Source organism: Antrostomus carolinensis, unplaced genomic scaffold, assembly GCF_000700745.2.
Source record: "Antrostomus carolinensis isolate BGI_N321 unplaced genomic scaffold, ASM70074v2 scaffold18093, whole genome shotgun sequence".
Classification (NCBI taxonomy): Eukaryota; Metazoa; Chordata; class Aves; order Caprimulgiformes; family Caprimulgidae; genus Antrostomus; species Antrostomus carolinensis.
Window position 1 is genome coordinate 7880 of NW_010304676.1, and position 15853 is coordinate 23732.

General features: G+C 39.5%; 1 protein-coding gene across 1 annotated transcript in view; it reads right to left on the reverse strand.

Annotated features, from left to right (window-relative positions):
* Positions 1–3268: 3268 nt before the first annotated feature.
* ZNF804A (zinc finger protein 804A) overlaps positions 3269–15853 on the reverse strand; it is a gene marked incomplete at its 5' end in the record, with an annotated part of 36173 nt that continues 23588 nt past the window's right edge. Inside the window, 2 exons of the mRNA XM_010164535.1 lie at positions 3269–6566; positions 8931–9061. Of these exons, the coding sequence (XP_010162837.1) occupies positions 3269–6566; positions 8931–9061 (3429 nt within the window). The remainder of the gene's footprint in view (positions 6567–8930; positions 9062–15853) is intronic.

Below are 15853 nucleotides of genomic sequence, written 5' to 3' on the forward strand. Positions count from 1 at the left end.
AAAGGGTATGTCCCCGAGAAGGTCACAGTCTGGACAGATTGCAACTTCCCAAGGACCAAAAAAAAAATGATATTCTTCTCATCTCAGTGAAACAGATTAACTTTTCAGGCATTTCTCTGCAGACCTGTTCTGGAAAAACACTTAACAAAATCTATAACCTCATTTAGGTTTAAGTTTGAAGGTTTAATCTTGCAATTCAGGTGTATCACTTTTACAGGTTATACTGGGAAGACAGGCCAGTAATTCTAAAAACTGGCAAACTGGACAGGAACATAGACACATTAGATCTGTGTAAATTTGAAAATTCAAAGGTAAATTAATTAAACAAATTTGCTGGAATTCATTTAGAATGATAAAAATTCAATTATTTTGCATTTCCAATAGTTTTTACTTATAAATTAGGCTACTAAGTTATGGAATAAAAATACACTTAATCTAAAATACCAGATAAACCATGAAAAAGAAGAACTACCCTTATATAACTTACTAACAAATTACATACTTAATAATAAAACAGAAACTCAAAAGAATATTTTATTAGGTAATTTAATTTAGTGTGTTCAATTTTAAACTTAACTTGCGATTTATTTTTATATTGTTTTTGCTTTTACATATGAAGTCACATATACAAACAGTTCTAGCACTAAAGGCAATACCATAGTAGAAAATTATTACATTTGATGGTTATTAGTCTTTTAAGGAGTTTATACACTATTGAAAAGCAATTCCAGTAGATTATAAATAATTGTGCAATATCTTAAAACTGTTTAACAACTTAAAATAGAAAAAAAAAAAGTAAAAAAAAAGTAAAATTCAAAGCTGTTGGAAGATTTTGTTGAAAAAATGCGGATGGGATTTTTCAATGAACATTGCAACTGAAAATCTTAAATTGGTGATTTTTAATCTCCTGCCAGATAAAAATGTATGGATATGATCACTTGCAATCATAATTGTCCTAAGTAGTTTCTTTTTCTCAAGTGTACTCCTATATAATTTGATGGATTTTGTCTTTGACATCAGAACCCAGGGGACTGTCCACGCTGACGACTGCAGAGTAGGGCAGAAATGCAAAAGCCAGTACCAGCCAGCTAAGGCAGGAGATGTAGCAGCTAGCACGCACCTCCCAGCTTCAAGTTGGGATTCTCATGCTTAGCATCTGCTTGGCACCTGCGTATTGCAGGAGGTAGTGACCACATACAGATCACATAGGCATGGTCTTGAAATAAAGGAGGAGTATAACGTCACTTATATGCTATATTTGTCAGGTACCAGATAAATAGAAATGGGCATTCAGCTGAAATTACAACTAGAGAAAATGTACCTTCTTTATGGCATTAGAGGGATAAGTGCTCAGCAACATCCCACTCCATGCCACAGCCTCAGGCAGGGGATCCGAGCCGCTCTCCAGAACCACACTGCTCATCTGCTCTTTCTTATCAACTTTTTGCTTATTAACATAGTTTAGCCCTTTGTAACAGCATCGCACGAAAAACTCACATCCCTTGAGCAGCTGACACTGTAATCATAATGGCAAGATGTTGTTTGCTATAGTTTTACTGTAGTATTATACTAAAATTTGCAATATTGATACAGGTAACTTCTAACGCTATAGATGCAGAAAATAATATCCAGCTATATGTGTTTTAGGATATAGTATTACTTTTCAAATGGTTAATGTCTGTAGCTATTAATATGCAATTAAATATTCCAAGTAATAATATTACAAAATTACTATTATTTCAGTTCAACTGTCTATCATTTTATTATACTATATAAAAAGGTGAAAAGAAGTAACTAATTGGAGAGCTAGCACCTACCTTTTATTACAGAAGGCCTACTTCTAGCACTAACAGTCATGCTGCAAATCCTTAGCTTCGCTCACACCATAGCACTTCATCAAAGAGATGGCTCTAGCTCAGAACCACTTCTGGCTTTATTCTGGACCATCACAGGTGTGGGCAGATATATCTCATACTACAGCAAATGGGAAGACTTCCCTGGCTAAAGCTGGATAAGGTTGTGTCCTGGTTTTTAGCTGAAATAGAGCTGGGTTTCTTTTTCAGTAGCAATAAGAAGGCTGCAGAGGTAGGGAGAATTCTCTGAAATACAGTTAGAAATAATGGCAGTATATTAGTATTATTAATCTCTATTCTATGTTATTCTATTTCTTTACCAAGATGCTGCAGGCAAGAGCGGAGTGACGTGAGGCGAGAATTTGAAGCAAACCCTGGAGGGTTCCCCATGTGAAACCGTACCTGACCTCCCCTTCATGCTCACATCCTCTTGCTATCATCTTCACACATCACACAGCGAGGACTTCACTCTGACAGATCTGTCCCCCACCGAGGGATGTGTGCAATCACAAAAAGTATCCTTGATGGAACCAAGACCCTCCTTATGCTCTACCTTTCTGCTACAAGCAATATTCCTTTTAAGTCAAAATGCCATTAATATTTTCCTCCACCCCTTCCCCCCCCCCCTTCTATCACTGTTATTTTCGTTATATCATTTTTTTGTGGTTTAATATAAAAGGAATTAGCTCTAACAGTCAGCAGTTTGTGCACATACTAGAAGAAGGCAAAATTTGTCATGGTGACATCAAACCGCTAACACAAACAGATCTATTACCCTTTCTCTCTTGCTCGGTAAGACAGCTGCCCTCAAGGTGTTAGCCTCTCAGCCTCCCTGATAAAACACTGACGTTTAGGAAACCTGATCATCCCAATATCGCAGGGGTAGAGGATGCTATTCAGCTGCAGAAAAACATGGAAGAACATCCATGAGGCATATAATGAAAGATTTTTGATATACTTAAGTAGTTAACAAAAATTTATTGCAAGAGATAGTTTGTCACTAGATTTACAGGTTCCGAGAACATAGTACAAAACATAGTGCATCAGCTTTGTCTAAACATTAAATAGGTGCAAATACACAAAGATAAAAAACAAAAAGTGAATACTTTACAACATAAGTTATAGAACTATAAATATTTTATATACATTATACATATTCTAAGACATGGTTTTCACTTACATATATATAAAGTTCATATTAGCATCAGACTATTCAGTGCTTTAGTTATAGTATAGGTCTGAACTTTACTTAAACGTTTGCATCGTTATACTTACAGTAAATGCTTCCCAAGGAATGAGGAATTTTAACTAGGTATTTCACAGAACCATTTTGCAAAGCCAAGGGTACTGAGGTAACAGCAGGACCGTTTAGCTCAAGGCTCCTCTCCGTGCCCCCCGCCCCCCAGGAACCTGTCCTAAAAGAGGGGCTGCAGGGGGATGACAGCCGGGTGCGGGGACAGCAGGGATGGGAAGACGGCGTGTGGCAGCGGGGGAAACGCCAGTTGGGTGGGGTGCAGAACCGAGGGCGGCAGCAGTGGCAAATGCGGTGGGGTGACGAAAGCTGCGTGGCCCCCTGGACAAAGCCTCGGCCCGACTGGTAGATGAGGTAAAGGTGCTCTGGAAAGAGCCGGGACCTGGGAGAGGAACTGCTGGTGGGGCTGAAGAACCTTCAACGTAGTGGCGGCGGCGGCAGCGTGCTGCTGTAGGATGGTGTGATGGATGGTGGTAACAGAGGTAGAAGACAGCGGTGGCTGCAAGGGTAAGGGCTGCAACGGGGAATTCGGGGGCTGGATCGCCGGGGGAGGGAAGGTGAACTTCACTTTGTTGGCCAGCATGTTTTGTGGCATGATCTGCTGATACGCCTCAGATGGGAGATCTTTGAATTTTTCGTGGTTATCTGGAGGAAATATCAATGTCTGATCAGGCAGGGTGAAGGGGGCTATTAACTGCTCAGTACTTAAAAAGGTATGACTGTTTACATGTGCTTCTTTGAATGGCAGGGGTGGTGGGCTGCTAAATATGCCAGGATTACACTGTACCCATTCACTGGTCACCTCATTTACTTTCTCATGCGGTACAGACTCAGCCAATTCATAATGGCAAAGATAGGATTTAGGAGGAGCTTGTTCCAAATGTCTGTTGGGGAGGGGAACTTTGTAACGAGCTTGATTTTCATGACTGTTGACATTTTCTTTTTTCTTTTCATCTTGCTGAACATCCTGCGTGCCAGCAGCTGCTGGAGCACTGTGCTCAGGAACAGAAGCAGCAGAACCTGCAGCAACATCAGATAATGTACTCGGAGCACTCTCCATTGCTGTGCACACCATCAATTTGTCATTTTCCAGCACATGTGAACTATCAGTTTCTAGAGATGACTTGCTTTCCTCCAGCTGCATTGTTTCATCAGTATCTTTTGCATGATCAGCTTTGGGATCCACATTAATTTCCTCTAGACTGCCTTGAGTCAAGAAGTCCCCCAAAATATTTAACGTAGAATTTGCAGAATTTTCTCTGGAAGGTCTGGAGGTCTCACTTCTTGCATACCTGTCAAGGAATACGTGATGGATTCTAGTTTTCCTTCTCCTGCGTTTCCCTTTTGCCTTGTGATGTGTACGCAAAGTATGGGCTTGCCTCAGATATTCCTCTGCTGATAATGTCTGTCCATATGAGCTTTCATCTGATGAAGAGGAATAGGTATGCTGTCTCCGCTTGCGGTGGGATTTTTCAGGTTCCTCTGTCAGAACGTTGTAACCTCTCTTTATGGACTGGTTTTGACTTGGACTCTTCTCCTCACTGCAGTGTCCTAAACATTTATGCTCTGGGCTACAGCTTGACCTCCTGACTTTCCAGCTACAACACGTTTTAGAGTACCTGAAGCTGTGCCTTCTGGAACTCAGAGCCAGTTGCTTTGCCTGTCTCCGAGCGCTTGCTTTGCTCTTTCTGTGTGGTCGTTTACAACCATGGTGTTGGCCGCTATTTTTTGCACTCCAAATGTCACACCAGCCTCTGTCCCCGTGTACATGATCTGGCGTGGACATGGCTCTCTTATGACCACTTTCAATGCCAAGTTTTTGATGCGACTGCTGTATCTCGCCTGTAGCTAACCAGATATTCCCCGAATCATGTCTGCACTTCTCTGGATTATTTTGGAGGTGCTGGTACTTATTTTCATCTCTGTAACTAATTTCTTTTTCAATCACTGAGGACATCTCCATTTCTGCTGCTGTTGTGTACCCACAGTGACGATGATGACAATGACATAATTTTCTTCTCCTTTTCCGTTTTCTACTTTTGTGAAGCCATTTTTCATGGCTTTCTTTGATCCAGACTTTGTTATATTTCTCATCAACAACAGTGTTTTGTCGTAAGTGATTTTTAGAAATGTGATACTTTTCTATTTTTCTAATCCTGAATGACTCATCCAAGGACACTTTATTTTGATTTTTTGCAAGATCACAATTTCTGATGAGGGAAACATCACTTATAAGGGGTATTGTATAGTTGCACACATTTTTATTCATTTCTGCTTCATAATCACCACACTCTGAAGTAGGTTTATTTGTAAAATCTGACACTAAGTTACAGTTGGATTCAGTTTTATGGTGCAAATGAGGTATGTTTGGCTGATGCTTGGGCTTTTCTTGGCTGTCACTTGCTCTTGATGACTTGAAATCAAAATATAGAGGATTACAGCTATAAGAAATTGATGGGTCTGTACTTGTGTAAATTAACATTTCCGATGGCCACTGGAGAATATTTGATCCATGTTTGCTAATAACAGGAACAAACGGTTTGCAGGGTCTCTTGCGCATGTCTGGTTTGTTTTGTTGGGCTCCACTACTACCTTCTTCAGATGGTGGCAGAACTAATACATCTGCCCCCAGCTTTTTTGTTTCAGTTTCAGTTGTGGATGAATCACTGTTCCTGTCTTTATCATTTTCCTCTGCAGCATCCTGCAGAGATAAACAATCCTCCACAACCGCCTGCGCAAGAGCCCTGTTTGTTTGCAGCTCATAACTGCTGCAGTCCAGGGCCAGAACCTGAGCACTGTCCGCAACTGCGAGCAGTGTTTGGTCCGGTAAGTCTGCTGCACTTACATCAGCACCGCAGCCATCCATGTCTGAGGACGTCAGTTGCTTTGAATGTGACACAGCAGGAGTTAATATGGGACTCTCTAGCACCCTGCTTTCTTCACTGGCCAGCTCTTCTGACTCCTGAGCTTCAGGAGCTTCTGCTGGGTCAGTGCATTTTTCCACCAGTGGGTGAGAACAGTTATGTTTCTCCTCAGGGCAAAGGACTATTTCTGCTGCTGATGGAGACTGAAGGTTACAAGCTCCTGGAACAAATCTACTTCTTCTGCTAAATCCATGCTCCATAGACGATTCGTCATTATACTCATAGAAAACAGCAGCTGAAGACTCCAGTTTGACTGCTGCTTTCTTAGGAAAAGCAAAAGAGAACCCAACTCTATGTCCTTGAGCTCCTTGAACTTGATCTCCAAATTTGTTATTATCAGATTTATTACTACACACACTTCCAGGAGTGGAAGAAATAACAGAAGTGACGTCTTTACAATTCTGCACATCGTGCATTAACGTACAGCTGAAATCCTGTTTGTTGGCAGAATCTATGGCAGCATTTTGTGAGATATCATTGCAATGATCTCGCACAGTCACTGTAGTGGATTTGAACATAGGGCCACTTCCAGGAGCGCTAGGAAGGAAAACAGAACTTGGAGTGAGTATCTTTCAGAGAAACACAGAGAGAAACATGGTGGTACATTGGTATCTAAGAAATTTTTTTAAAGGAAGGAGGAAGAATCTGTGGATATGTAGATTTAGAATATGAAAAAAAATGTCATATTTTACAATAAGATCTGTTGACTAGTATTAAAAAAGAAAAAAAAAAAGGTAAATATCATGCCACCTGTTCCTTCAAGTAAAGTAGTTAACTTTTCCCAAACATACTGGTTGGCATAATAAGAGACTGTATATCTCCCTAGAAATCTTGCTTCTCCTCCTAGTAGACCATCATGCTTAAAAAACTATTACTACAAATAGCAGAGGTTTTACACTCCTTTGTGCAGCAAAATATATTAAAGCAGAGAGCACCTCGCAGACCACTTCCCTCTTAGTCATCAGGCTCGTGACTGCTGCTCTGCCCATGGGCAACCACCCAGCAGCTCCCATCCTATTTGTGTTCAGAGACCGAACCACTGCAATCTCAGCATTTTCTTTCATGGAAAAATAATACTGGGGAGAGTAGTTCAGCTGACAGTAGTGCAGTAAGTGATTCATCCCTCTTGAGAAAAAAATTTATCACTGTCTACTTCTGTTCTTCATTTCATGTCCTCTCCCCATCTGTTCTATTTGACTTAATAGGAAGCAAAGGGAAGAGTAAAAATTGTTTAAGCTGCCAATTTTCCAGGATCCACAGGAACTGCTCAGCACTAGAAGTAATAGACCTATGCTTAAACAATTTTTTTCTTGTTTTAATCAAATTATTCTGTGTTACAGTGCGGAGCAATACTAGATGACAGGTCATTGGGAAAGCCTGCAAGTGTAGTTTAGGACCCCAAGAAGTGCAGAGACAAAAGAATGATGTACTTAATCTAGTAGGTCTAGAAATTAAGGTAGTGGTTTTATGAGAAAGGAATTTCTCATGAGAATTCCTGCCTTGTCCAGTTCTTAATAAATTTAAAATACATATTAAAACCCTCATACAAATCCTTCCTTTAAGATAATAAAATGGTAACTTCTACAAAACCAACCTAGAAAACATCAGTTTAAAAAATCCTTAGTGTCTGTTTACACCACATCTCTTTAGGATGCAAAGTGGTAGGAAACAGATATTCTTAAATAGAGAAATAAAGCTTAGATATAGATTCTCCTTCAGGATCTGGAAGAAGGATATTTTAAAAAACCCCCCCAAAAAACAAAGCACCAACCAAACAAAACGGAATCAACGAAACCCCGCAAAATCTGTGCTTCACTAGCATGGAAAAAGGGAAAGAAGTTTCTCTTTCTCCTGAAATAGGCTAAATTCAGATTTTGGAATATGTTTAGGGGGAATAATATCTAATATCCTCAAGTATTAAATCTGGACAGTTAAAAGACTGATGGAAGAGAAAGTGTCTCTACATGACTTATCATAAAAAGACAAAAAAATTAAAATTAGGTGTCAAGCTGCTTACATCAAAAAAACCTCACAACATTTATGTCCCATCCACCTGCTTAGACAGTCTTTGTTTCAGCATGCTGCCCACCATCCAAACTACAAAGAAAGAGACTATTACTGAACAAGAGCTACAACTTGGCTGGACTTCTCTAGTTTACCTGGTGAGACAAAGGCTGGATAAAAAGAAAATACTTGCATTTGAGCACCCACTTTTTTTTTGCTTTTTCCCCTGAGATTCCACTGTGAAAAGTTGGAACATACATTTTCAGTGGCTTGTCAGTGTCATAACTGTGACATATTTAAGTGAGAATACAGTCACAACCAGCAAGCTGAATATTAATTTCAACAGAACGCCTAGATGCAATACTAAAATGTATGACTAGCAAGGAGTCACTTTTGCAGAGGGAGGTAAACACTCTGTTGAGCTGGGGAAAAGAAGCACTTACCTTTTAATATAAAAAAATCCAGTTATTGAAATTTAAAACTAGATTTCTGGATGCTTTCCCAGGCAAGCAGTTTGAAAAGTAAATCACAGAGATCTGTTACATCCTAGAAAGACAGACTATATTCCTCACCTCATCAATAAAGTAGTGTCAGCCTGCAAATGCGTGACCTAGTTCACTCAGCTTTCAACCAATGTGCCTGGTTTTATGAAATATATATGAAACACATCTTTTTTAAAACTAAAAATACATGTCATTTTAGCTCCACTGAAAAAGCGATGTTAAACATTCATTTCTGCACATAGTGTGAATCAAATTACTGTACACATACTGCTTCAAAAATGCCATAAAAACACTCCAGCTGTGGCACTCCAACAGCCCTGCATCCCACAGCACCAGCTAATAGTGGAAGGATTATTTTAAAGCATTCTTTATGTTTCAGCAGCTATGCACTTACCATGTTGTCTCTTTCCTTAGCTCAGCTAGCTTGTGCAAACGTTGAAGGGCTTTTTCCTGTTTCCTTTCATCTTTTCGTGACTTAGAAGCCACATTTCGAGCAAACTCCCTCTGTTTCAGTTCCTTCAGTCTCTGGAAGAAATAGTCACATAATGCACACAAAAACCACAGGGATGATAAAAGTTTATAATGACAGTTACTTTCTAGTAAGCGCTAATGGTGAGAATTATTTTTGAACCTAAACAAAGTGAGCCATTCAATAAATTTATACATTTCAAGTGAGTAACCAGAATACATAGAGATATCAGAGACAGGTTAGCTAGGTTAAAGATAACCTAAAAAATATTACTGTAGCCTTTGTGTAGACCAGCCTCAGGAGGACTAACTAGGCAATGTTCATCCAGAATTTTGCTCATGACTTTCCCCAAAAACATGCTCCACAAATGTGGACTGAATGCTCTTTGAGATAGTGACAAAAAATAATGAGACTACTCCAGCTCTATCCCTGCAGCCTGTCAAACCCCTCCAAGCTGGTACTGCTCCCTCACCAGGGGGTTATTTTGCCTCAGCACTTGTCACTACTGAACTGCGGGACGTCCCTGTCAGCCCTTCTCTCCAGCCTACCAAGGTCCCCCCATACATGCCCTGCCATGTTATTAGCGTGGAATCATCTGCAAGCTCCTGAGAGAGCTCTGTCCTGTCATGCAGGTCATTACTAAAGACATTAAAGGGTCCAATCCCAGCAGGGATCCAAAGGGATGTAATGGCCAGAGGAGCCTGGCATTTTGAAATGGGAAGATCCTTCCTTTGAGGGAGCTTGTTTCCTGCTCTCACTGGTGGCTGACGCAGCAGTTAAGCAGCCACTGAGGTTCAATCCAGTACCTCATTTGATTTAATCTCCAGCCTGTTTCTTTGGGGGCAAATTAAAATGTACAGCTTGATTCTCTGCACAAAAAGGGGATTTTGTTTTCTTTATAGCACAAAATAAAAATATGCAGAGATTTTCCTAATCCTTCAGCTCAGTAAAAAGTATCCCGGTAGGTCCTAAACTCCATCAGTGTATCATGTTCGGTGTGTCCCTGATATGGCTCGCAGCCCAGATGACATAATCTTACAAGATCATAATCTCATGATTCTGGGCAGGACCCAGGAACTTGCCACTGCTTTAGTGTCCAAGGACTAATGGCCAGCCATGAAGAGGGGCTATGTGGATTTGTAAAAGCAATAATTCTAACTTTAAATTGTTTAAACGGTATTGAGAGCTTTTCATATCGTTACTGGCACATATTAGATACACGTGTAATGGAGTTTGCACAACTCCACAAGCACTGTTCTCCTGCTCCTTCTCAATTTTTTATTTCACTCATTTTGCGATTTTTTTTTTCCTATTCACAGAGAAATATCCCTCATATAACATAATTCATCTGCACACTGAATTTGTCTTTGCCATTTTGGGTGATGCTAATGGTAGCTTGGCAGTCCATTTAACGCCAAGAAACATAAACATAGAAAAGTGCTGAAAAAGAAAAAGCAAACAAACACTTGCAGAAAAAAGAGCGCTATTCTATTTTCAATTTTTGCATTATTTTTCAGACAAGCAGATATTTTTTTGATGACATCTTTGATAAGATACAGAGAAATAATTTGAAAGGTAATCACTTCTATAATTTATATTTTGTAGATAGACTTACCAAAATTTTTTTATTATGCTACTGCAACACAAGGTTATAAATTCACTCAAAACTCAATGCATGGTAACTTTTTTCCCAAGAAAAAAAGGCTCAAAATGTGAAACGTCTTTGTAGAACATTTCTTACCCCTGTGCATTCATGTTTTCCTAAAGATAGTAAGTTACTGACCCTGTTTCCCACCAGTCACTTAAGAAACCCGAAGTATTTAATTTCATAGGTGACTTTTGAGTACTCAGAATACCAGAGAATAGATGAAGTTTGCTCCTTTCCTCCCCATATTTCAGCCCTTGGCATTTAAAGACAGGATTTCATTCCATTTTGTAGCACCCAATAATACTTCATGTTTTTTTCCTCTCCAATGAGTAAAGAAAGAAGTATGCAACAAAGCAAGAGTAGAAAAGAGATAAAGGGTGCATTTTCACAAGGTTAAAAAAGAGAAGCTGAGGTGTACAAAAATACATAATCACTTCCCAGCAGCAGCACTTTACTGTAATTACTGGGATGATTACAATTAGTGGTTTGATTTTAATCAGATTTTGACCCCTTTTCTCTTACTGCTGAAAGTTAGCAGGACTCCACGCGGTCAGGAGGGCCCAAGTTAACACAACTCCACATTTCAGGGTGCAAGCAGGGTTTCACTCACAGTGAATGGGGTCAATGCTGTTAAAGGAAGTTTTACCTGATCTTGGAGGCAAAGAAGATGCATTTCATGTCTATCACTGCCAAGCAAACACCATTCTACCGATCTGAGCCTCTCATCAGCCCAATCAGTCATTATCTGTCTAGCATATACCACTTCTCATACAGAAGAACCATTCACAAATTTTGTCATTAATTGTTCTCCCTCACTGCTACAAGTAGGTGTCAATTAGTAAGAAAGAGCAGTCTGGCAGAAGTTTTGTGTGCACCGCCTTGGTGTAGGAATGTCTGCTCTTCTCTTCTGGTGAACTACTCATTCCAGAGCTCCCCGTCTGTCAGACCTCCTGTCCAATACACCACCCCTTTCCTGTATGGAAAACTGTTCTTAATATAATATGAACTAGTTACAGTATGTGATTTTTTTTTTTTTCCTTACAACTGGTATCTCATCTTTTTCATGGAGAGCTTTAACAAGCTATAAGGATCCTACCCAGGTAACTCCTGAGGACTTTATTCAGCAAATATATATGTGTGAGTGCAACTTTTCTCAGCTGTAAACCACAAAACATGCACCCAATGCAAGCTGGTTTGAGACCTGATTAGGCAGTTTCTAAAAATACTATTTTCTATACATAAAAAAATCATCTAAGTGGGAAAATGTGTGTCCTTATTTTTGGATACTGTAGTTGCTGTCCATTTGTCTTTATTTAGCTATATGATAAACTAACATCACCTGCATCCCCTTACTGCACTTAGTCATGCTAGTGATTTTCAGCACTGCATTTATACAGCCCTATATTTGTATTTTGATGGTTTTGCTTGTATTATGCAAATGAAAATGAGGTATTACCCAATTACACATAAAATGCCATTAATCCATGCATTTTGAGTATCATGAGGCACCCGCAAAACTTGTTCAAAGTAAATGGCAGCAATAAAAACACAAGTGTGTCTTATTCCTAAAAAGTATCTTTTTTCTTAACGTTTTTCTGTCTTTCCATGTGGCAGAGCTTTTCAGCAATGCTGACTTCAATAGTTAGTTTAATGTCTGTTAAGTTTGTTTGCCTCCATGGATCAGTAAGCAAATAATTAGCAGGCAGTCATACAGTATTTAAATACGATTCCCTCCTGTATTTTGCTCTGCTTGTGAACCAGCTCAACACATCTAAGTCCTCCTAGCAAGCAGAGTTCAACAAACAGTTCACAATGAATAATTAAATGACATTTCTCCAAGAGAACTAAAAGCCTTCATCATTCTCCTGATACACTGTATTGCCACTTTGAACGTGCAGAGCACGGGCCACTGTCATTTTGCAAATGACTTCCCCAGCCTGGAGCAATGGGAAGCCTGACCTCGATTCTCCAGCCTTGCAATAGGATCCTGCAACGGAGCTGCTTTCACCTGGGCAGAAGCTGGATTATTTTAACAAATCTAACTGTAAAACTGGGCCTGAGGCAGAAATACTCCACCTATTTCTGACCAGCTCAGCTGGGAATCTTACTGCACATTACATCATGCTGAGCTGAGGTATGTCAGTCCAGACAAAAAGGAAGACTTTACCACCTCCTATGTACAGATGAAACTATATATGAGAAGACCTCCCGAGGTCCAAACTCGGGTGTGGTTGCATTTCATTCAGAGGCATCCAACTCAGGTGTCCCCAGGCTTGCCATGGAATGTATCCATCAAAAAATCAAAGACAACCTAAGTGGACTTCCAAATCCCCACTTCTGGTTACTTCGCCCTTGTCTTCATTTCCCCATTTATCACATTAGACAGGTGATTTCAGTATGCTGCTTTTCAAAAAGCTCATGCCAATTGTCCTAACTCTCCTCAACCACAAGCCCAGATCCTGCTGCAGGTGCCTGAAGACCTCTGTGGATCAAAGCCTCTCAAAAGCAAAGAGACATTATGGCATTAAGTACACTTCTTACATCACTACTACGAGCCTTCTGCCACCTTGCAAAGTGGTTGTTGTTTGGTTGGTTGGTTTGATTGTTTGCTTTTTAAACTCAAGATTTAAGCACTTGTAACAACAACACTTCAAACTAATAGGTCTTAAAAACACAGAGAAGGCATTAACTAATAAACATACTTAGGACACAAAAGGCTGAATAGTGAATCACAAGGTACCTGAATGTTATCATACCAGGTGATAAAATGAGGGGGAAAACCCAGCGAACAAAATCAGCCTGAAACAAAATATTTTCTACCTTGAAACATATAATTTAATGTTATCAGAACTGGCTCTGAAGAAAAGCAGTGAAACTTTTAACAAAGTTTATGAAACTGAAGGGGAAAGCCTAACAAGCATCAGGATTGATACAGGTTCTCTCCATGGTGTTAATATTGCACATAAAAACCAGCCATCCTCCCCAGCACAAAGGCATCATTAAGGACTGCTTATCCAGAGAGGTTCTCATAAACCACCCGTGCAAAGCTTATCTCCCTAGTCAACGAACAACTTTAATAGGGTCAAGAACCAATGGGAACAGTTTTTATAATAGCAGGAGTCAGAAAGATGCTTATCGGGGGATTTCAGGGCAGTGCAGTTCAGATATTATTATGCTAATTCGCTTTTGACCTTAGATTAACAATTAAATTACGTGGACTTACAATGTTGAAAATACATAGACCGCAAATTCATTTTCTGATCAATGGAAGTATAAAATTATAGAATTTAACAGCCATGACATCAAATTTTGCTTCTTTATTGTCTTTTTATTTTATCAGGAAAAATGACTCTATTCACAGCAGTCACTGAATCATGAATGAATGTGATTGTTAGCTTTTACAAATAACTTATAAAATTAAAACTTCCTTTTCTTGCTCCCTAACTATGCAATACTCGAAGCTGCAGCCCAAATAGCATAAGCAGGTTGCTACCGCTCTATATATTGAGCACCAAAATACCAAGTGTTTGTGTTACACCTTGAAATTCCTATTGTAGCCCTTTTTCAAGTTGGTTTCTTCTGAAAGATCAGATACAAGAATCACAGTTAATGTGGGAATCTTTGGGAAAGGAGACAATTCATCAGGGAAAGATTCATTCCTATAGGTTGACATTACATTAAGAGAACTGACATACTGTCATGTCTATATCACACACGCAAAGAAAACGCAGCTGCTGCTTAACCAGCACAAGGACTTTGAGACTGCAAAGGGAGGCAAAGCTAAATGCAGTTAATTGATGAAGAGTTAAACCACTAAATTGCCCACATCAGAAGAGGGATGATGAGAAGCCTGCGGCATCAGGGCCAGGTTTGGTGATCAACCTGCCAGACTGGGTCAGCAAGGCACAGCTCTGCTCCGACTCCCCCTTCCCAGCCAGCGACAGCAGCCTCAGCATGAGACCAGCAAGCCATGGGATCTGCAGCCCTACGTGCGTGTCCCAAATCCAGTGTGAGATTCCCCACCTCCTATGCTGTCTGTAACTCCACCTGCACCCTTTCTGAAAGGAGCTGGGAGTCCACTGCAGCTCCCTCTTGCCCTTCCAAAATTTGTGAATTACCTAAACATGGGGAATATGGGTTGGTAGTTCAATGCTGGCATGGAGGCACAAAAGTGACACTTGGATTTATTTGAAACAAAATATTTCTTCCTTCTAAATCTGTATATAATATAAAACATTTTTAATTGTTAATAATAAAGGGTTTTTTTGGCTTCTATTAGTGGGGTTTTTTTTAAATCTGATTATTGCTTAATACAGGGATTAAATATGAGTATTTCTTAGCTGTTGTTGATTATTTTAGAAGATATGCATATTCCCCTTTCTCTGAATGCTACATGATTGCTGTCAATATACTCCCTGTTAACCGAGATGGTTTATTGCTTCTTTTTGTGAATTATGATATGACAAACAGAGTGACAACGTACTCATTAGATAAACATTTGTCACACCAAACCAGATTAGTATCCTTTCGCAGAGGATTGAGTTTAATCAATTATAAATAATAACTGAATAATCAGAGCTCCTGTAACACCTGTAAACATGCAAATGGGGAACGAAACACGCCATTTAAAGCAGAAAACATTGCTTACTAGGATGTAAAATACACTCATTTTCCTTCTGACTTTGGTGGTTTGTGTGAGCATATATATATATATTTTACTGTTCCGCAACTGGAGACCCCTTCCCTTTACACAGCACAACAGGGCAGCATCTCTTCACCTGCGCTCTGGTCTGCGATTCTACATGCTTTTCATGACCACATCTTTCCTATTATTTAAAAAAAAAATAATAATAATAGTAAAAATTTCTCCCTATGTAAAGATTATAGAAAAAATTAAAGCTTCAAGAAAAAAATACTATAACACAATAAGAACTTAATCTGTTAGTGCTGCAGGCCTTCCCTAGCAGAAGTTAAACAAGGCAACTTCCACAGAAAGGAGAAATGTCAAAATTTCTCAGTGAAATTAGTAATTCAACCACTCAAATAAGAAGGCTAAGGAAGAAATTATTTTTTTTTTTTCATGCTGACAGTATGCAATTAATGTTATAATGTGTTCCTGCAATAGAAGAGGAACAGAGGGGAATTTTAACAGCAGCCATCAACTGCTTGATGGGGAGTCACAGCAGATGGAGTCCCTTCT